Raw genomic sequence first — 22,869 nt, forward strand, 5'->3', positions numbered from 1 at the left:
TGAAGATGGAGGGAACAACCGGAGAAGCAGCAATTCTCTATTATCCAGAAAATGAAATCTAAGGGTAGAGTAACAGATTTGGAATTACTTTCCCATGGCATTTGTACCCACCTATCAATTTAAAAACAGTCCAGAGAACTTATTATCAAGCAAAATACTGCCATGTGACAAATGTGGGATATGTGCCCCACCTTACTGTAGGCCATCAGGAACACAAAAAACACAAACAAACTTCCTGTTCTCAAGGATATGTAGCTAAACTATGGAGCCCCGGTGCTGGAAAACATACAATTGTCTTAAGGTAACTATTTTGTATTTTGAATATAGCAAAGTTGCCCAGATACAGTCTTATCTTTTCTTGATATAACTATTCACCAAAAGGCTGCACAGGAATACCTGCAATGGGGTCAAGTTGATGGAAAAAGTCTAAGCATCACCTAAAGTTGCAGGCATGTCCGGGTTGGCCTCTCAGGCATGGCCAGCTGCGTGATCCTGGAGGAACAGTCCTTCTAAGCCTGTTACTGCATCTAGAAGGAGGGAGACCTGGCGCGCTGCAGCAGCTCAGGACTAGCACGTTATCAGTGCGGTGGGTGCTGAAGCAGCTGAAGGGCTGAGCCGAAGGGAACGCTGACGTTCCGGGCTTGACTGTAGGTGGGGGGTGGGGGTGCGGTGAGGGGTGGGAGCTCGAGTTCACATTTAGCCATAAAACGAGAAAATCTGTGACTATTCTTTCTGACTTCCCCCTCAACACGCCAAATGGGCAGCGTGTACCCCCCGTGACAGCGACTTCCTTCCTTCTCGGGGGGAACGCCTCCACCTCCCCCTTCCCACAGGAGACCGCGGCCTCAGCGGCGCGAACCGCATCCCGCCGGCCCGCCGAGCCCCGGCCGCGCGCACGCGCACGCGCACACCAGGGGCGAGCGAACGCCGCGGGCGGGGCGGGGCCTGTGCGCGCCGAGGGGCCCGTGCTCGCCACCCGGAGCGCTGCACAGTGGACCGTGGAGCGCACGAGGCCCCGCCTCGCCTTTGGTGTGGCCTGGCCATATGGAAACCCACGTGAGCAGACGGGCCGAGGCGCGCAGGCGCACGGGGCGGTGGAGTGGTGCGGTGGCGCGAGGGCGGAGGTGGCAAAGGGTGAAGGCGGGGGAGGGAAGCTGCCGGGCCTGGCGAGAGTGTTCAGGAACAGGCAGCATATGCCTGGCGCGACGCCTTGCAGCTGGTTGCGGGCGGGGCCGTTGGGCGGCCGCAGCTTTCCCCGGTCGTCGAAGGCTGCTTACCGGAAAGTGACCCGAGCGCTCATGTCCCTTCCCCTCAGAGACTGCCGAGGTCCGGTGAGCCAGACGAGGCTCCTCATAATGTTACAAACGGACTTTGAGAACCGGCTTTGAGGCCCTCCTCTGCCCACTTCCGCCTATTTGACCCTTGGCATGTCACGCAGCCCTGGCCTCAGTTTCCTCACAGTTCCAGAGGGCTTGCGTCTTGGGAGTGGCCAAGAAGAAAAGGGAGTTTCCGTCACAGTCACAACCTACCTAATGACCGTAGTGTCCAAGACACGCCCTTTCCCTCGGGAGCTCAGCGCCCACTGTGAAAACTGATGGTGAATGGCCACGTCCATGCGGTCAAGGGCCGGGGGCCCCTGGAGTGCTCGCAGCGCAGGGCCTGGCTGCACTCCTGTGTGAGCTCAGGCCTGTTTCCTCATCAGGGCATAGAACCCACTTCAGAGGTAATTGAAAGAGTCCTTGACACATACATAATGGGCTCCTAACATGGCTGACCGGGCTTCAGGCCACGCCAAGGGCTTTGTGTAGTGGCCGTGGTCGGAGCGCCTATGGTGCCTGGGGGAATGCAGACGAGGGCATGCTAGCCGCGTGCACGCCCGCAGAGCAGTGCCCGATTTCCACTGTGTCGGGTAGCCAGGGAGAAGCAATGCAATGATTAATTCATTGAGCACACTCCCATTTATCCCAGCCTTCCAAAAGGCTTCTCAGTCTTACCTTGCAATTCTTCTTGTTTGGTAGTATTTAAAAAGCGCATTTCATTGATTTTTTTCTAAATGCACTCTTGGATTTAGTCTTGTTTTTATAATCAAGAAGGAAACTTGGTTGATCTGCGTGTGTGGCTGTTACTAATGTACTGGAATAATTGGGGTAAAATTGTCAGTAGTTGGTAGAACAGTTGGCAAAACCAGATGTTCCTCGACTGTTCCTGTGGCTTTATGTGGATAGCTTGAAAAACATTGTGTTCTGTGCAGCATTTCTTTTTGTTGTTGTTGTTCTTAACAATACCCCAACCTCCATTGTCTCTTCAGTGGTCCTTAAATCCGGTTATTTTTTGTAGGCATATATTTTTACCTTAATCTCATCTTTTCCTACCTGCAGCCCCTGTAAGACCTCACTGTTAATATTGTAATATTATTTAGAGAGGGATGACCACACCCTGACTTCTGCAGAGTGTTGTGTAAATTGAACTACTGTTCTTCCTGGAAAAAAACCTGCTGCTCAAACTGGGATTAGAGATAAAAAAAACTCAGCTGGATTTTACCATCTGAGTGCCAGTGGTCATTTCTGTTTATATTCTGTTTATCGTACAACATGCTTTGCCAAGATGGGACTAGTTTTTTGTAAACCTACCATGACTACGCAGGATATGTGATGTCTTGCATCTAATATATATATAAATAGCTGATTGATTCTAACCCCCTTGACTAGCTGGCAGATGTTTCCTAAAGTCTGTGGTCAGCCCACACATAAGTCCTTTTTGGGAAAAGTAGCCATTTGATTGGTATTAGCTATAAACAATAATTTAAAAATAAGTTATTGAAAGCATATGAGGAATTTCCAAGTTTGACTTTCTCATTTGGCCATTTATCTTGCATTCTTGAAATGGGCTTGAAAGAGCTAGTTATCTGGGATCTAATTATTTCATTTCATCGTATATTATTTAGCAGAATATAATATGCTGAATAACAGCAACAGTTATAATGAATGTTCATTGAACCTGTACCATAAGGTTTAAATGTTCATTGGAATAATGAATAATATATTCATTTCATTTTACTATATTGGACACTGGGGAATAAAACAATGTTTATTATATGCTCTTGTACCTCAGGGAATTTACTCTTCTGACATGGTTTTCTCTCTATTTAGGAGAAAACAGTCTTCCTGAAAGTTATGTCTTTTATTTTGATACACATCCTGGGTATTTATAATGTTTTATTGAGAAATAATAGTCTCCTTTAATATTTTTGTGTTACTTTTTTCTTTCTGTTTCAAATGAAATAACTAAATCTTATAATGTTGGTGTGGCCCTTAGACAAAACTGATCATTCCTTACTCTATAATAACGGGATCAAGAGTTTAAATTTATGTATAATGACATAGCTTTCGCAATGTGACTGAGTGATTGTGAAAACCTTGTATCTGATGCTTCTTTTATCTACCTTATCGACAGATGAGTAAAACATATGGATTAAAAATAAATAAATAATAGGGGAAACAAATGTTAAAATAAATTTAGTAGATTGAAATGCTAGTGATCAATGAAAGAAAGGGGTAAGGGGTATGGTATGTATGAATTTTTCTTTTGTTTCTTTTTATTTCTTTTTCTGCATTGATGCAAATGTTCTAAGAAATGATCATGATGATGAATATACAACTCTGTGATGAAAAAAAGAATTTAAATTTAGCACATAGCAAGTACTTAAAAATCTACTCATAAATTGATATTGGCTGGCAAGGGTTTTAAACCTCAGAAGAAGAAAGGTAAATTTATATTCATTCTGTACTTCTTTGAAGATGTAGGACATTAAGTAGTAATTCAGAACACTTGACAAATAAAAATACATCATTAAACTTGAGGTACCATGGAATAGATAATGATACATATATTCATTTACAAGATAGCTTTCACTTTATCTCTTCCCATCTAATTATCCTTTGTCACTTTGACATAGTTGTTACTTATTCCATGTAAGAAATGAAGAAACAATTTCAGAGGAAGTGGAAGGGATTGCCCAAGGTCTTCTGAATCCAAGTCCTGTATGATCCCTTACATGATAAGATGTGATGGGCACTAAGTTTTTGACTCAGGCCAAGGTCAGTGCGGTGGTCTGAGAGTCAGTGTGCTAAACTATAATCTTTACACTTCTGTTGACTCTGTTGTTATTGGTACGTATTTCTATCAATAAAATAAGGATTTCTGAATTTGACAGTAATGGGAATAGCATGATGAACAAGGCGTGAGGCAAAGCCAGCTCTCATGGAGATTACACTCTAGAGGAAGATACAGACAACAAAGTAATGTCAGTGTGAGTGCTAAAGAATAGTAATGGGACACAGTGGAGGCACAGATAAAGAGCATATAATCCAGTTTGTGATATCATGTATGGCTTCCCAGTTAAGCTCTCAGTTACTTTATTGAGACCTGAGGATAAGTAAAAGTCAAGTGAAGGCAGGAAGGTTTAAATGTTCTGAGTAAAGGAACAGCAAGTGAAAAGACATTTTGCGAAAGAGAGCATCCGTTGTTCCAGAACTTGGAAAGTACAGTGTTAATCATTATAAGTATGAAGTGTATTGAGAGCACTGGTTTCTGTGAAGGAGGAAGTGGTGGAGAGATGAGGATAGATAAGGAAGGAATCAAAGGACTGTGAATCTTTAAATAAAGGATTCGGGAGGATGGTAGACCAGAGGAATGCTGGGAGCTTCAAGACTACAAGTAACTGAAAGATGGGGTGTTTTTGTTAATGTCAGACAAAGTAGAATTCAGAACAAGAAATATTATTTTTAAAAAGGATATTATATAATGAATAAAGGGTCAATTTCTCAAGAGCACACAAACTGAAAGAACTCAAAGGTGAAATGGAACAATTCACAATTTTAGTTGGAGGCTTGAGAGCTCTTTCCTCAGTAATCCATAGAATTAGTAGACAATAAATCAGTACCCTATCAAGCTATTTGACCTCATCGACATTTAGAGAACAGTGCACGCATCAACAGTAAAATGTAAGTGTACATGGGAAATTCACCAAGTTGAGTCATATTGGGGGGTTTAAAACAAACCTTGACCAAATTAAAGAATTAAAATGGTATAAAATATGTTTTCTGATCACAATGGAATTAAACTAGAAATTAATAACAGGATATCTGGAGAATTGCTAAATATTTGAAAATTAAACAGATTTCTTCTCAGTAACCCATGAGTCAAAGGGAAATTAAAAAATATTTTGAATGGAATAATATAGAAAATACAAATATCAAAATTTATAGGACTAAGGTTAGAAGAAAACTATGTAGCATTAAATGCTTATATTAGAAAACAAAAAACTGTCTCAAATCAATGACTTAAGTTTCCACTTTAAAGAACAGAAAGTCAGGAGAGCAAATTAAACCTAAAACAAGCAGAAACTAGGAAATAAAGATAAGCAGAGATCAATAAAATTGAAAACCAAAGCAAGAGAGAAATTCACTAGAACCAAAAACTTGTTCTTTGGAAAAGAAATAAAATAGGTAATTTTCTAGCCAGACTGAGAAAAGAGACAAATTTCAGTATCAGGAAGGAAAAAGGAACGGTCTCTATTGATCCTACATGTGTTGAAAGTTTAATATGGGAATATTATGAGCAGTTTTTGTGTCCATAAATTTGGTAACTTAGATGCCCCTGAAAGACGAACTACCAGAGTTTACTTAAGAAATAATAAAAATCTAAAAACAGGAAAACTTGCTGGCTTCACTGGCCAATTCTACAAACATTCAAGGAAGAAATAATACCAATTCTCTGTAAGCTCTTCCAGAAAATAGAAGAGGAGAGAACATTTCCCAACTCATTTTATGAGGCCAACATTACCTTGATAGCAAAATCAAATAGATTTTATAAGTTCAACATTCCTCATGAACATAAACACAAAAATTATTAACGAAATGTTAGCAAATAGGATCCAATATATAAAAAGAATAGAAAATACACCATGACAAAGTGAAATTTATTGGAAGAATGCAAGGTTGGTTTAATATCCATAAATCAATGCAATTCACTAAATCACTTGTTTAAAGAAGAAAAAACCAAATGATGTCTCAATAAATGCAGAAAAAGCATTTTTACAAAATCCATTCCTGATAAAAATCTCAGCAAACTAGGAATAGAAAAGAACTTCCTCAGCCTGATTGAGAGACCTACAGCCATAATATCAAACTTAATAATAAAAGACTGAATGCTTTCCTTCTAAGGTCAGGAACAAAGCAAGGATGTCTGCTCTCACCATCCCTATTCAACATCCTGGAGATCTTAGCCAGTGAATACTGCAGAGAAAAGAAATACTAAGGCTTACATATTGGAAAGGAAGAAGTAAAAATGCCTTTATTTTGCAGATACCATGATTGTCTATGTAGAAAAACCCAAGGAGTCTATGATATAGTAACTGGATCTAAGAAGTTAGCAAGGTCACAGGATACAGGGTCAATATATAAAAATGTATTGTACTGTATATACTAACAACAAACAGTTTGAGATGGAAAACTTTTTAAAGTACTATTTACAATACCACCAAATAATTAAACTCTTAGCGATAAATCTAACAAAAAGTGTTCAACATTTTTATGCTAAAAACTATGAGACATTGATAAGAGAAATAAAAGAAAATCCAAATAAGTGGAGAGATATACTATGTTCATGGATTGGATGGTTCAGTATTGTCAAAATGTCATTTATTCCCAAATCGATGTGTGGGTTCAATAACACCACAATCACAGTCTCAACAGGCTTATTTGTGGAAATTATTAGGCTACTTCTAAATATAGAGAAGCAAAAAACTTAGAATAGCCAACACAGTTTTGAGAGAGAAAAACAAAGGTGAATGACTCACACTACCCAATGTCAACGCTTAATATAAAGTACAGTAATCAAGACAATGTAGTATTGGTGAAAGAGTAGAGGCATAGGTCAATGGAACAAAATTTAGAGTTTAGATTTTTTTTTTAATTTTTAAATTTTTAATTAGAGAAGTTGTAAGTTTACAAAATAATCGTGCATAAAATACAGAGTTTCCATATACCACCCTATTTTTGACACTTTGCATTAGTGTGGTACATTTGTTACAGTTGATGAAAGGGGATTTTTATAATTGTGCTATGAACTATAGTCCATAGTTTACATTAGGGTTCACTGTGTTGTACAATACATTTTTTTTGTTTTTTTGTAAAAACTAACATATCCAAAAAAGCAATAAATTTCAAAGCACATCACAGCAGTTGTAGAACAGATATTTGGTATGGGTTACAATTCCACAATTTTAGGTTTTTATTTATGATACTGGAGCCTAAAAGAAATATGAATATAAAGATTCAACAATCATATGCATTTGTTAAACCATACCTTCTCTGTATAACTCCACCATCACCTTTGATCTTTCTCCCACTCTTTGGGAGTGCCCATTAAACTTTTTCATGTTGGAAGGGGCTGTGGATAATATGGGATAGGGGTATGGAACTAGTTGATGTTCTCAAGAGGCTGGCCCCTCTGCATTTCAGGACCTGTCTGGTCCAGGGATCCATCTGGAGGTTGTAGGTTTGGAAAGTTACCCTAGTGCATGGAACATTTGTAGAATCTTATACTATGTTTTGTTTTTTATTTGTATTCTAGTAATACGTATCTATCACCTAAAATTTCCTCTTTTAACCACATTCAAATATATAGTTCAGTGCTAATTAAATTTAAAATACCATCACCACCATCCATTATCAAGATTTTTTTTACAGCACTCCCAAGATAACTTAATGTAGAAAAGATACACCTTTCACAAAATGGTGCCAGAATAATTAGAAGTCTATATGAAAGGAAAATGAACTTTGACCCATATCTTGTAGCATATGCAAAAATTAACTAGAAATGTATCATAGATCAAAATGTAAAATCTAAAACCGTAACACTTCTAGAACTTCCTAATATGATAGCCACATATGGTTTTTAAAATTTAAATTGATTAAAATTAAATTTAAAATTCAGCTCAATTTTTCTAGCCATATTTTAAGTTCTTAATAGTAATAGAACTTAAAATATGGCTAGAACTTTTAAAAAATGCTATTTTTAACTAGCATATTTGTCGGGGCAGATTATAGAATTTTTCTATCATTCCAGAAAATTCATTGTTATTCTAGAAAAAAATCATAGTAGAAAATCTTGTGATCTTAGTTAGGTAAAGATTTCTTGGGTAGGATACCAAAGTTTGACCCATAAAAGAGAAAATGAATAAATTGGATTTCATCCAAATAAAAAACCTCTGATTTTTGAAAGCCTCTTTAAAGAAAATGAAAGGACAAACCTCAGATTGAGAAAAAAATACATACACAAAAAATATGTATTTGAAAAACACATTTGATAAAGAACTGGCAACCATAATATTAAAAAAAACTTTCAAAATTTAATAATAAAAACAAAAAAAAGTGGGAAAAAAATTTGGACACTTCACCAAAGTTAAAATATGGATACATGGGCGGTATGACAGTGGCTCAGTGGCAGAATTCTTGCCTGCCATGCCAAGAGACCCTGCTTCGATTCCCAGTGCCTGCCCATGCAAAGAAAAAAAAAATGTGTATATATATATATATATATATATATATATATATATATGGATACATAGTATTTAAATTTCTAATCTTATACAGATATTTATTACTTTTTTATCACAAGAGTTATTTGTGTGTGGAGTTTATGGTTTCAATGTTTGTATTCTTTGTATTTCACTGGCTCTTACTTAATTTTAAAGTGCTAATCTTCACATATATAACCTGAGGAAAAAAATCTCTGACTTTTATATGCTGTACTTGTGAGTATATGTATGTGTGTGTGTGTTTAACAAACATCCTTTTTATACTTGTTTCTCATTGTCTTAAGAGGATAGTGAAGGTAAAAGGAAGAAACAGGCTCTCTTAGGCAATCATATGTAGCTTTATCAGTTTATATGATCATGTTAGTGAACTGACTTGTCTAGCCTGTTTTGAACATGAGAAAATGTGACATTTCTAATTATATTCAAATCAGTTAGAACTTGCAAACAGGATATAAGTGATTTGTTTTTCTTGTTTCATGCATTAGCAGCCCCCCACCTAGATTTTCCTTAGACATATGTAGTATGTAGACTAATGCCCCTCAAACATGTCCACATCCTAATCACTGGACCCTGTGAATATATTGCCTTACATGGCAAAAGGGACGTTGCAATTGTGGTTAAGGATTTTGAGATGGGGGCAGGGAGATTATCCTGGATTAACCAGGTGGACCCAGTGTAATCACAAGAGTCCTAATAATGAAAGAGGGAGGCAGAAGAGTCAGAGTAATGCAGTGTGAGTCAAAAGGGGGCCACAAGCCAAGGAATGGGGGAGTCGGCCTCTAGAAGCTGGAAAAGGTGAGGAAATGGATTCTCCCCTAGGGCATCCAGAAGGAATGCAGCCCTGCCAATCTACTTTAGTCTTCAGCCATCCAGAACTATAAGATAACATATGTTGGGATTTTTTTTTTTTTCCTGCATGGGCAGGCACCAGGAATCGAACCCAGGTCTCCAGTATGGCAGGCAAGATTTCTGCCACTGAGCCACCATCCCACCACCCTGTATGTTGTTTTAAACCACTATGTTTGTGGTAATTTGATACAGTAGCAATAGGAAATTTATATTATATACGTACAGAAATGTTACATTTGCAAGTTCTAAAACATAGGCAATTAGTTTTTTTTTAAATAGGTAGGGGCACACCTTAACATTTTATTCATTATTTTTTTTAGTCTCACTGCCAGCCATAGCTCACTCCCCAGTTAGCTAATTTTTGGCCTTTCCCTCCTACCCAACTCCGTGAAATGATACTCAGATCAAAAAGCATGCACATATTGAAAGTGATAAAAATGGCATGGGTATTGTGACTCCACCCGAACACTACTAGTGTTTCCAGAATGTGGACTGTGGACCACCTGCATCAGCATCATCTGGAGAATGAGGTAAAAATGCAAATTCTTAAGCCTGGCTCTTCACCCTTCCCACTAGTTCTTTTTTTTTAGTCAAGTTTAGTAAGGTGTAATGTACATGTAGTAAAATTGACTGTTTTTAGGTATACAGTTCTATGAATTTTTTTAAACTTACATAGTCACATAACCACCAACACGTTCAAGATATTTCCATTAACCAGATATTTCACTGATGTGTCTTTGTATTTGTAATAAATCCCCTTCCCATACCCCCAATCACTGGTAACCACTGATCTGATTTCTGCCCCCAAAGTTGTATCTTTTTCAGAATACCATATAAATGTAATGATATATTATGTAACCTTTTGAGTTTGGCTTCATTTAGTAAACATAATGCTTTGAAATTCATCGATGTTGTTGCATGTTCATTCCTTTTATTGTGACTAATATTCCATTGTATGTATTCACCCCAATTTGCTTATCTGTTTACTAGTTGATAGGCATTTTGTTTGTTTCCAGTTTGGGGTGACATGAATAAAGCTGTTTATAATTTGACTAGAGGTTTTGTGTGGCAGATATCTTCATCTCTCTTGGATAATACTCACTAGTGGGGTTTCTGGGTCATATGGTAGTGTGTTTAACTTATCTAAAAATATACAAACTGTATTTCAAAGTGGTTGTCCCATTTTGGCCATCAGCAATTAGGAGTTTCAGTTTAAATACTATGGTACAAAGTGGGAAAATAAAGACTTCCACCCTAAGTCCCTTTCCCATTGTTAAATTTCTAGGTTTTGCAAACATTTTAAAAATAAATTTGTTAGATCTGGTTGGGAGAGTGTGATTCCGTAAGACAAATTTACATCATGTTTATATCTAAGTGAACCATAATTCTTTCACCCAAAATGGTCATAATTGGGTAAAAGTTATGTTATGTTGCCTAAAGTGTACGCTGTTTCTTCAGGTAAACCTCAGAACTGCCATAACCCTATATAGATTGTTTTTTAGCATTGTTAGACAAGGATATTCAATGAGGAATATGGAAGTACATGTGGGTCTGAATTTACAAATTCATGGAGACACTAAATCACTGCTTTAAATGTTAAAATTGAAAGAAGGAAAGAGAGATTGGGATCATTTGGTTACAGGGAGCAACTAGAAGGATGGTTTTGAGTTGTGAAGCAGGGCCATTTGAGCTAGAGGTATTAATCTTGAATGGTCAATTGGTAGCAAAAAGAGTAGTGGCTGCCTAATCTTTTGTTCTGTATGCATGCAACTCCTTTGGGGCCACTGCTATAACTGCCAAAAGTTCCTTCCATAATGAAAGACCCCCAATTGGGTGTGGTTCCCAAACCCTCAAGCAGTTAAGTGCAGGCTGGCAGCAATCTCTTTTTCCCCCCTCAAATGTATTGAGCCCTTACTATGTGCCAGAAATTATGCTAGGTCTTGATACAGGAATGAGCTAGTTGTAGCTCTTACCCTTGAGAACTCTTCCTTTCCTTTTTTTTTTGTCATGGGCAGACTCCGGGGATCGAATTCAGGTCTCTGGACTGGCAGGCAAGACATTCTGCCACTGAGCCACTGCTGCACGCCCACTCTTAACTTTCCTTTGTATCTCTTAGAACGCCTATCTGGAATTTACAGATCTTCTCCAAACAGGGGAGGAAGGGAGAGGTGGAGGCACCAGGACTTTATCAACTGGATAGTACCTAGCCTGGTAAAGCAGCTGGGTAGAGCAGAATGCAGGAGACATGGAATCAGGTGATGTAGCTTTGAATTCCAGTTTGACACTCTAGTTTGGCCAAATCACTTCAATCTTCAAAACGAATTTCTTCTCTAAGATAGAAATGTATCAGAGGAAAAAGAAATGCTATTACAAAAGCTGGTTGCTCTTTAATTTGGGAGCTTAGGGCAGCTCTGCATCATAAAGAAACAAGAATTTTTATTTGTTACTTGAAGTAGGAAAGAAGTTTTTGTTTTGTTTTTATTGTTTGTATTAGTTTGGGCAGGGATAGTGAGAGAGAGAGAGCAAGTGGGCAACAGCAGCAGACTAGGGATGAGAAGAGAAATTGCCCCTCCTATGGCTGAGAAGAGGGGTGGGTGTTGCTTTTATGTCTGATTCTCAATTTTAAATTGTTCCCTGTTCTTAGTTGTACTTTCTCCATTAAAGAACTCCTGTTCACCCAGATGTAAATGGTATTTTGGGGATAGTAAGAAGAGAGGGCTGTTTCTACATTAGGAGAGAAACGGAATAGAGGGGAGAGATGGTGAGAAGGGATGGAGAATTGGGCTGGAATCAGGATTTAGGATTAGAAAAAAATGACAAAAGATCATTAGGAAGGTGTAAGTATGCTTCTTATGATCCTTGAAAATACTGAGGCTCTTGAACTCCCTACCATATTTGTATTTGAATGTTAAAGGAAAATAGAAAAATTTAGGGCTATTCTATCAGCAAGGATAATTATTTAACAGGATGGGGAGGTTTAAATGAGGATATAGATGAAAGCACTTCATAAACTAAGGAAATATCCCTAAGATAAAACATTTTTCCATGAAGATTGTGGGGAAAAAATGAAGTTAGATTTGAATTCAACACTGATCACAAATATGAGAATAATTATCTGGGAGCCATAAGTTAGATAGAATAGGTTTCTTTATGAATTTAGTTCAAACTGATAGTTAAAACATCATTTGAAAGTTAGAGATAAAGTCAAATCACTCTGGATAGATCCAAACCTGTCACGTTAAGACATGTGGATTAAAGATCTCAAGGTAATAACAAATCCATTGAGTTTGGATTTGTTGGAGCTTTCATTGTGGATAAGTATCAGGAAAAGGAAATGACTATATTACAAAGGAATGGGAACTAATCTGTATTGGGTTTCTGATATATATTAGACAGTTGGTATATTTTCTTTCTTAATGTTCATCACTGTCCAGAGAGCTAAGTGGTAGTATGTCTGCTCTTTAGATGGAGGGAATTGAAAATGAAAATGATTAAATAATATACTCAAAGTCATATAATTTAAGTGGTAGAATTGGTATTAAGACTCTTGTCAATTTAATGGTCTCCATTCTTTGTGTTCCACCATGTTGCCAGGGGGGCTCTGATGAATATTAATATTATTAGCATGGCTTGTGGGGTTCCAGGCTCCAAATTTTGTTTTTCTTTCAGAGAACTTTTATAGAAAGCTACTGATAAATCTACCATTATCCTTATGAGCTCACTATGGGGACAAGTATGAAAAAAAAGGATTAATAACTTGGTTAAATTTGGAAGTGAAAAGGGTAAACTCCTGGACTGCTTGAAGTACCCTTCTTTACAGGGGACCAACCATCTTTTGTGAGGCAATTTAAAAAATGCTGGCAAACTCTTTCCATTAATAGTTCTTGCATACAGTGTGCACTTCTTATGTTGTGGGACTCTTTTTTTATTGTTGTTCAGAATTCACCTTAGGGGTTTTCTCAAGCTCTGCATTCTTATCCTACAGTGGTTTTTAAGCTTTTTTTTTTCCAGGCTGGGTGGATGATGCAGTTTCACTTCTAGGTGTTAGGATTCTCTTTCACACTGGTTTGTCATGACCTTCAAGTATTTTAAGTATAAGTATTTTGAGGTTTTCCTTTGGTGATTATTTTTTAAATGTAGTATGTGAGAGATTTGTTTTAACGAATGAGTTTAAAATACCATCAGCTGAAGATTCCATAGGCATTGTTTGAGTTTATCAAACGTAAAACCTGGTCAGCAGTATGCCTCTTTATTTTCAATTTGGTAGCATTTTAGGTCCAAACTTAAAGGCTCGTTAGGCTTCTGAATCAGCCTGTAGGTTGCAAGAGTTGATAAAAGTAGCATATAATACCAAAAACGAAGAAATATTTGTTTTGATGACAATATTTATCCTAGTTTACAATTGCCATCATCTCTCTCTCTGTCAGATAACTGATGAGGCCTAGTAGTCGTTTTGATCTGCAACCACCCACAAAACCCACACACGGCATTTTACTCAAAATTTTACTTTAACCACTTCTTTGTGATGCAAAACTAGTGGAATTTTGGGTACTTTCTGTAAAATCGAAATCTTTGTGGGGGTTTTCCAACATTCTACTTGACTGCTAACAAATTATCAGTATAACCAACAAGAGCAAAGCAGCTGGCTAATAAACATCAACTTCGGTGGTAGGATAGGATATCATTACGTGCCTAAGTATTTTCACTTGGAGGAAGCCACATTCATGAGGTTGAGAGAAGTGACTGTCCTTTTGAAAAATGCAGTTAAATAAGAAGTATTTGTAGAGAGATTTGTGGCAGTAGAAGATAGAGATTTTTAGGAGTTCATGTGCTGCTTATCTTTGCCACAAAGTTTTCAGTAAAGTATTCATTCTTATTCAATATTTTCTAATTTGTAGATCCTCTTATGAAAGATATTTGTAGCAAATTGATTCGTATTGTTTGATATGTAGGACATACAAAATTGTGTGTAAGAACTTTGTCTAAAATGGAGAACTGTTATGGGAAACTGATTAGTGGTAAGATATGATAGCCCTATTATGGAAGGAAGATAGCATGGTAGAGCAGTGAGAGCTCTCTCATAGTTGGCCGTCCGGAGACCTTTTGTTTATTCTGGAGCTGAGTCCTTGGGCAAGTTACTTTACCTTTCTAGAACTCAATTTCTTATCTTTAAAATAAGTTTCACTACTGCTATTGGTAGATACAGCATATTGTCTAAAGAGTCTTCAGAAGTCTTTTGTATTTGTATGCTGTTTTCTGCAAAGGTGATTTTTGTCATACAATTTATATCTTCATTCAAGCACAAATTTTGATTTTTAAAATATATAAAAATGTTATTTTAGTAAAAACCAACTCTAGGTATGCAGTTATGCTCCTTTTGTATTTAATATTGTTAAAGACATAAATTTCTCAAAGTCAGATTAATGGTCTCATGATTAGCCTTAAAATAACTACCATTAATGCCTTATACAAATCTACAGCTAGAGGACACAGAAATCTAGAATTGAATTTTGTTTTTTGTTTTTTTTTGCATGGACAGGCACCGGTAATCGAACCCAGGTCTCTGGCATGGCAGGCAAGAACTCTGCCTGCTGAGCCACCATGGCCTACCCTAGAATTGGGCTTTGAACAGATTAATTCCTTAGGTTACTGTGAAGATCTTGATCATTTTCCCACTAGTACATAAGTAAACCTTTGTTTGATTTGCTACTCCAAAGACTAAGTTGCTGGTTAACTTCAAGAATAAAGTATACTTGTTGGGAAATGCTTAGTTAAACAAGGTGAAAAGACAATTTTTACAGGAGCAAAACCAAGCAATCCATTTTCAGAAAGCACAAGCAAATTTGAAAAAATTGGCTGAATGGAGAATAATATGGAATATGAACTTTTAATAACCCAAAATCAAATTGTTAAAGAATGAAATAAGCTGTGTTTTGTATTGTGTGTGGGGGGGTGGCGGGTAGGGTGAGAGTAGAGAAGTTATAGTACTAAGAAAAATTGAACAAAATGTAATATCATTTAGAGCTTTAAGACCAGAGCAAATGAAGATGGGGTGCTTCACTGGTGTGTGTGTGTGTGTGTGTGTGTATCACTACACAGTTTTAGGGGCAGGGGTAGAAAAGACTAAGATACCATAACTGTTAGAAATGTGGAAAGAAATCGCATAGACCGTTTAACAAATGGTTTAGTTAAGGAAACCCACAAAAGTTTGAAAGTTGAATTTGTGCTATAGCAAAAATTTTAAAGTCATAATGGTTTTCTTGCATGTCAGCATTATTCTATCATTATATTTGATAATCAGCCTAAGATTAATTCTTCATCTGGGTAGTTAGACCTTAATCCTTGAAATAGAGGTGTTGAAAAAGGCAATATATTATCTGGAGAAAGTGGCAAAATCACAGTTACACATCAAAGGTCGTAGGGGTTTTGACCTGAGATTTTGTTTTTCAATTGTACCAACATTAGTGTTCACACCCAAATTCCAAGAGTAGGAGCTGTTGCATAAAGGGTGGAGTGGTATCCCAATTCCATTTATTTTCTGCTGAAGTTGGCAAATTGAATGAAGATTTATATCTTAAGTGACAGCATTCAAATGGAACATGACAAACCTGTAAAAGCTGCAACCTGAACATGTCAACGCAGAACTTTACAGTGAAGTGGATGGGACTTTGGAGACAAACCACACACACAGCCACACTGAGTCGAACTTGGGAGAGATCAAAGAGAAAACTCAAGGGAGGAGCAAGTCCTTGCTGGCTAAAGCCTGCGTTGTAGGTTTTAGTACAAAGATTGCTGATTTGTTTATAGATGAAAGTATGTATCTGTCTTGGGCTTGCCTTATTATGGGAAAGTTTTGTGGAGATATGCTGCACTGACTGGAAAATTAACTTTTTTTTTTAAGTTGCCAAATTTATAAAGTAGAAGCATTGGTTATGAAACTAGTCATATAAGTGGAATTTAATCCTGACCTACTTCCCAATGTTGGGAGGTAATCTTATTTACCAAAGCATAGAGAAAATAAGTGTCAAAAGGGCAGCCAGGGTGAGCACTGCTTTAAGGAGAGAACAAGTTTTACTATATTTGGATAGAAGAGTTAGCTTGGTAAAAACACTTTAGACTGTCTTGCTGAAGGACCCAGGTCATAAGGTAGGAACTAAAACAACTTCAATTGTTAGCGATATTCCACATTACAGATAGCAAGTTAAAAATTCCTCCTCCCTCTCCCCCACTGAAGGACTAGGAGACAGGAGACTTCGTAGAACAGTCCTGATTTTATTATGCCATGCCAGGGTACCCTGGTTGGCAGTCACTAGAAAAATGAATGAATGTTGTGTTAAATACTCCTCAAAAGTTGCTCCACAGAGTTATCATAGCCCTGACATAACACAACAATAACAGTTACTTTTTCTGATCAGATAAGCATTTTCTGAATTAATCTGGTAACCAAGCCAGTTTTACTTTAAATTGGACCTAAAGAAAATATATCATTGAAATAGCTGTTCAGACACAAAGAAATGCCGAAATGAAAGCCACCAGTCACTGTATAATATTATTCTGCATCATTTATTAAATATTTATTTTTATATATGCATTTACAAACTTTAAGTACTCATTTCAGAACTCTGCTTTCAGTAATTTTAAACTATTTTGCAGAGAAATTCTCTTGTAAAATGAGATCCATATACAAAACTAGGCAACAGATATAAAAGTTTCTTTCATACTTTTCATCCATCAAGAAAAGAAATCATGTGACAAAGAAATAAAACCAAAACGTGGCTCTTTCACAAGAATAACATGTCAGTGTTCAACTATGAATTCTAATGGGAGAGTTCATATTTCATCTTTATATGGATGTATATAGTTTTACTACTTCTTCGCTACTGTAGCATGTTGGTTCTGATAAGGAAAAAAGTCTACTGTTCAGATTAGATAATCTAGAAACCATCAATTATTCATTTCTTTATAACATGACACCAACTTTGACCCAGGAGATGACACTGATTGGCTAGCAGTATACATTTTTTCTCAAAGTTGCACAAAAAGTTCCCTTTAAAAATTCATTAACTTCTTCACAAGCTTAAGTCTAAACCTCTAATTTGGCTCTCTTATTTAAAGAAATTATTAATTTAAATGATCAATTTAGAAGCTTAAAAGTATCTCTGAAACTAAAGTTGCTTTTCTTAAAATGAATGCTGATTTATCAGTTCATGGACTTGGAATATTAACACTATGAGACAGAGGCACTAAAGCCACTAGCAACAAGAACAGCATCACCACATGATAATTACATGGTACAAAATGCCCAGGGGCCTGAAACTCACTATTCATATAATTTTGGCAGCAGCATCATTTGATATTTAACCATTTATTACATAGTATTAACACACCAGCTTCAAAGATGAGTACACTCCCTTTAGGATACTAAGGAGTTACAAATGTATTGTGATTGCATAATTTGTATTGCACAGTTTTATAAAAAACATAAATACTGGCTATTCTAGTTTTAAATACAAAATACATGGCATATACTTTTAAATCTATAATCTGGTTCAAGTGCAAATCAAGTGCTTTCTTTAGTCCCTCAAAAAAAGGCATTTTTAATATTTTTGGCATGAATAAAAGTTCATCATGCCAGCAATTCTAATTACAATACATATATCCAGACCTTTAGGAGTAGCAATCATATACATACAGTATAAAACTTAGTATTTACAAATGTACTACGCATAAATGTAACCTCAGTGGGTGAATCAGAACTAATGAGCCATACCCACACTAATAATAATTAAAAAGGTAAATATAATGCCTTTATTTCATTTATTTAGGCTGGTTGCTGTGGGTTGACATTCATGTGAGGAGGATGTCCTAGAAGACCAATTCTTTGTTTCTGCTTCCTTTGTTCTGTCATCTGGAAAGTTAAAAAGTTTCTTCATTAGACCCAGACACTTCCTGTACATCAAGTCGTATACTGAACCATAGATTTACCTCTGTGGTTATGGTTTATACTGAAACCCACTTTCTACAAATAATGTACTGTCACTATATAAAACACACACAACTTCAAAAAGGGCATCTTCCTGGGCAGATGGGGAATTCTGTGACCTAGTCATGCAACGTAACATTCAGAGGTATTGCTTGCTACTTGTTTCATAAAGAAACAAAAAACAGTAAAAACACAGGATTCCTGATTGTTTCCCAAATCCATTTCCAAATGACTTAAAGACTCATTGGAAAATGGTGGCTTTGTAGGATAGTAAGTAACGACACGCCATACTATCAAGAAAAGCAGTGTGTTTAGAATCCTAGGTATGGGAAGGACTATGCCCACACCACATTCTTCAGTGGATCCTGATTCTTCTCTCCATTGACTCTTGAGTAGTTGGTTGAGGGGGAAAAATTATGTAGCACACTTGGGAAGGTGAGAAATGTGCTCCCATCTCACTGAGATCCAGTGTGATTATGTTCTGGCAATTAGGTGGCGACTACTCTTTGCCACCAACAGAGGCTGAGGATTGCTTAAGGTTGGAAAGACCATTTATTTCTTAAGGCTGGCTTGAATGAAAAAGTGCTTTTAAAGTCCCAAACAAAAGGTTGCTACTAATCATTTGGGCCACTTAACTAAGTTAGGCCTCATATTGATGACTATATAGCTCTTTTCTGAGTATCTTATGGCATACTTCGATTGTCTGAATTAAGCTTTTATTAACCCACATAGTCCTAGATCTCTGGATTTGAGGCTGGGCATTTAAGTCAATTAAAAGAAAAGCTATGTGAAATATATGTTAGAGAACATTGCTGTCTACAGGAGGCATAAGGTCTTACTCCTAGGTTTTTGGTTTCCTACTGTCAGAGAGAAGTTGACGGAGTAGTAAAAAATGTAGGTGATGGAATCAGACCTATTTCCCATGGTTTTATGCCTTTTAACTTCTCGGAGTCTGATTCTTCATCCATATGATTAGGAAAGACATTGCCTATCGCATAAGTGGAGAATTGAGAGAATGTATGTAAATTTCCCAGTACAGTGTCTGTATCATAGCAGGTACTTAAATCTCAGTTCTTATATATACTAACCTTGGGTACAAAATACCTTGGGAGAACATAAAATAAGAATAACTTACCTAATTTTAAGGTGGTTATTTTTTCTTTTTCAAAAACATAGTAGTTATCCTTTCAAATCAAAATATTATTTTTAGGCTCCAGTGGAAATGTTTTCTCTGTTATAATTTAGAGGAGAGGCTTTACAAGGAATGAATATTTCTAAAACATAGCTTCTAATCAAGTTTTCTATAAATAATTGAATTAGGATATTCCAGCTAGCCTTTAAAGCTTGCTTAGATGAGTGACATCTTTAAAGGGAGCATTACATACTATGCTATTCTTCACAGATTGAACCCAGGAAGAAGAACCTAAATGTGACACATGGAATAAATTCATAATAAGACTAAAATGACAGTAATTCAGTCATTTTACTGCCTGAGAGTTCAGATACTTCAGAATTTTTTTCTCCCAACTATTCTCTTGGCAGGTGACCCTAAGAAAGAATTCAATACTTAACTTTTGATAATCTCAAGCATTCTAATAGGTTTAGGAATCTTGGTATGTTCAACCTCTTTCAAAGGATGCTTTATTCAAAGCTTCCATTTAAACTTGCTGAGATTTTTCAATCTCAGTGTCAAAGTTGGCCATTAGAACCTTTTCTGTAATTTTGCTTTAAATAAGTACTTGTATTTGAGATGACCTTTGATGTATGCATCTCCTCATCCCTGTTACATCAATTTTCCTTGACTTCAAAGATCAATTATTCCCTCTATACTTCATTTCCTGTAGCAAATAAGTCTTCAGTTTATAGCACATCTTCCTTCTCACTTTCACGGCCATCACCTGACACCTCATTGTGGCCCTATTCTAATGTTCTAGGTTTGTCATTCAACACAGTCACCACATCATCCTTTCTCTCTCATAAGCCTCAAGACTCCCTGTGTCTGTGGGTCAGTGACAAATTCCTTGCTCAGGCAGACATATTCCTGGTAATTTCAAGTACCTAGCAGATATCTAATTTTGTTTTCTATTCCCCTAGGACAGTGCTCCTTAAACTTTAGCATGCTCTGGAATGTTTATTAAAACACAGATCAAGGGGCCCTGCAACCAGAGTTTTTTATTTAGTAGGTTGGAGTTAGGGCCCACAAATTTGCATTTCTACAGGTTCCCAAGGGATGCTGATATTGCTGGACTGGGGCCCGCAACATAGAAAACTAATGTTCTATAAGAGCTTTCTATTGATTATCTCCAAAATAGACCAAGATCATTTCAGGCTTCTTTTCATATGCTTGAACACTAAAAAAAAGTATATTTGGTATCATATGTCATTTCTTTTCAAATGAGATAAGGGATTGGAGAGGATTCTTTGCAGTTGAGCAATATATTGTAGGCACACAAATTTGACTCTCTGTATCCCGTCTGGATCGACCATGGCCTTTTAGACAGAATGGCTGTCCTTTAAATTAATGTCATTGTCATTTAAGTGACTGATAAATGAGAAGAAATTGGGCACCTGCTAAAGTACCTGACCCTTTTTGCAATGGTCATTATCTGATTAAAACTTGAAGGGCACAAAAACCAAAACAAAACTCCTAAGGACTAAATCTGGCCTGTAACAAATCAAGGCCAACATAGCTGGCCAGTTAGATTTCCCCAGCCCATTAATACATATTCTAACATAATGTCTGGCTTTATTTGCTCAGTTCTTTCTTTTTTCCTTCTCTCTCTCTCTCTCTCTCCCTCCTTCACCCTCTGTACTTACCTACATATACTTACATATACATGGGTAGGTAGATAACAATGAGGCATCACTATTACCTGTTATCTATTACTATTACCAGATATCAAAACAAATAGAAATGATGCCCAAAATCTACCCTTAGCATATTCTCACATAGCGTTCTCTTTGGACACTTGAAACAAAATTGACTTGATAAAAATGTCTCAGCTTCAGATCTAAGATAACTATATTCAAAATTTAAAAACTGAAACATTTATTTTGAGCATGAGATATACCATTTGTAGTAGATACATTTTGTAAAAATCCTGAAAATTCCCATTTAGCTGAGGATAAACATTTGAAACAATACTGTTCTTCATAGCTACATAAATATAGAAACTAGCTTGAATTTCAACATTCCTTCTTTTGACCCTAGTCTAATTAAGAAGCAAAAATAATTGCAGCTTTACACGTCTGATGCAGCCAAACATCTGAAGGATCTTTCATAAAAATACTCAGCTTATAGTCCAAAGGAGCAAATTTTAATCTACCAGATTGGCCTCTAAATCATTAGAGGCTGACACAGGGGAAGGTTCACTGACAGTATGTGAATGCCACAATCTGGTTTATAACAGATCTTAATAGTCTTTGAAAAAGCTGCTTTCAGTGTCAGAGTAGAGTCTTGCTTACTCAGATTCTCAACAGTCAGAAACCTCTAGTAACCAGAATTAATTTTTACAGCCCTATAAAATCAGACATTTCTCATAAAAATGGGCCTAAAACATTGAAAAATAAACCCAAAGCACCTCTTGAATAAAATTTTATTGATATTGATTTAATATAAATGTATAGTGTTCAGATTCTTAGAGTGGGTCCCTGATGCTCCATTCCTGTTTCACCTGGAGACTCTCAAGGTCTGAAACCAAGCTCCTGCACCTCTAAGAAGATTTCTGTAGTAATTGTTCTAATCTTCAATCAGGGTGACTGAATTGTTCCCTTTTCTTCATTCCCAGGGCAAATGTTCACACCTCTGTGACACACTTACCATGGTGAATTATAATTTATCTGTTTACTTATTGGTCTCCCATTCTAGACTGTTACTTCCTTCAAGGCAGAGAATAGGTTCTATTTATCTTTGTACCCAGTACCTGCTGCTGCACCTGGCAAATTGGTATTTCATAAATGCTGGTTGAAAGAACGAATCAAATTAACCAGAACATATTGCCATTCCTTGAGCATGCCATGCGTTTTCATGCCTTTGCTCATGCTGATTCCTTTCCTGGGATGCCCCCTACTGCATTTCTCTGCCAGCTCAGAAGTCACCTGCTTCTAAGATTGGAGAAGCTAAGTCTTTCCTTACTCCAACCCCCACACAGGACCATCGCCTACTTTTCTGTGCTTCCATGACACTTTATTCATGCCCTGGATCATAAAACTGTTCACACTCTATTATGTACCATCAGAGGTCCACTTCTTTATCTTTCTTGCTAGCCTGTGGGATTCTAGAGGGCAGGTGGTGTCTTAGTTCCCTTTTGTGGTCCCGGTATAGTATAAGAAACATAGGCATTCAGTAAGGTTTAATTAATATTCCTGTATAATATTCTTCTGTTAATATTAATATATATATTTAGTTAATATATATTTAATTAATATTCCTGGA

General features: G+C 36.9%; 1 protein-coding gene and 1 long non-coding RNA gene across 10 annotated transcripts in view; one reads left to right on the forward strand and one right to left on the reverse strand.

The window, feature by feature from the left end:
* Positions 1 to 963: 963 nt before the first annotated feature.
* LOC143647061 (uncharacterized) overlaps positions 964 to 22,869 on the forward strand; it is an 89,882-nt gene continuing 67,976 nt past the window's right edge. For all 3 annotated transcript variants that reach the window (XR_013157813.1, XR_013157811.1, XR_013157812.1), the window contains exon 1: positions 964 to 1,056. This is a non-coding gene — a long non-coding RNA (uncharacterized LOC143647061). The remainder of the gene's footprint in view (positions 1,057 to 22,869) is intronic.
* The window catches only part of ITPR1 (inositol 1,4,5-trisphosphate receptor type 1), a 355,613-nt gene continuing 349,433 nt past the window's right edge, over positions 16,690 to 22,869 (reverse strand). For 6 of the 7 annotated variants that reach the window (XM_077116687.1, XM_077116688.1, XM_077116686.1 and 3 more), the window contains one exon: positions 16,691 to 18,359. In XM_077116687.1, coding sequence (XP_076972802.1) covers positions 18,273 to 18,359 — 87 coding nt within the window. In that variant the 3' untranslated portion in view covers positions 16,691 to 18,272. Of the gene's footprint in view, positions 18,360 to 22,869 lie in introns of all 7 variants that reach the window. The other variant, XM_077116692.1, reaches the window with a different exon arrangement.

The sequence above is a fragment of the Tamandua tetradactyla genome, chromosome 9 (assembly GCF_023851605.1).
Source record: "Tamandua tetradactyla isolate mTamTet1 chromosome 9, mTamTet1.pri, whole genome shotgun sequence".
NCBI lineage: Eukaryota > Metazoa > Chordata > Mammalia > Pilosa > Myrmecophagidae > Tamandua > Tamandua tetradactyla.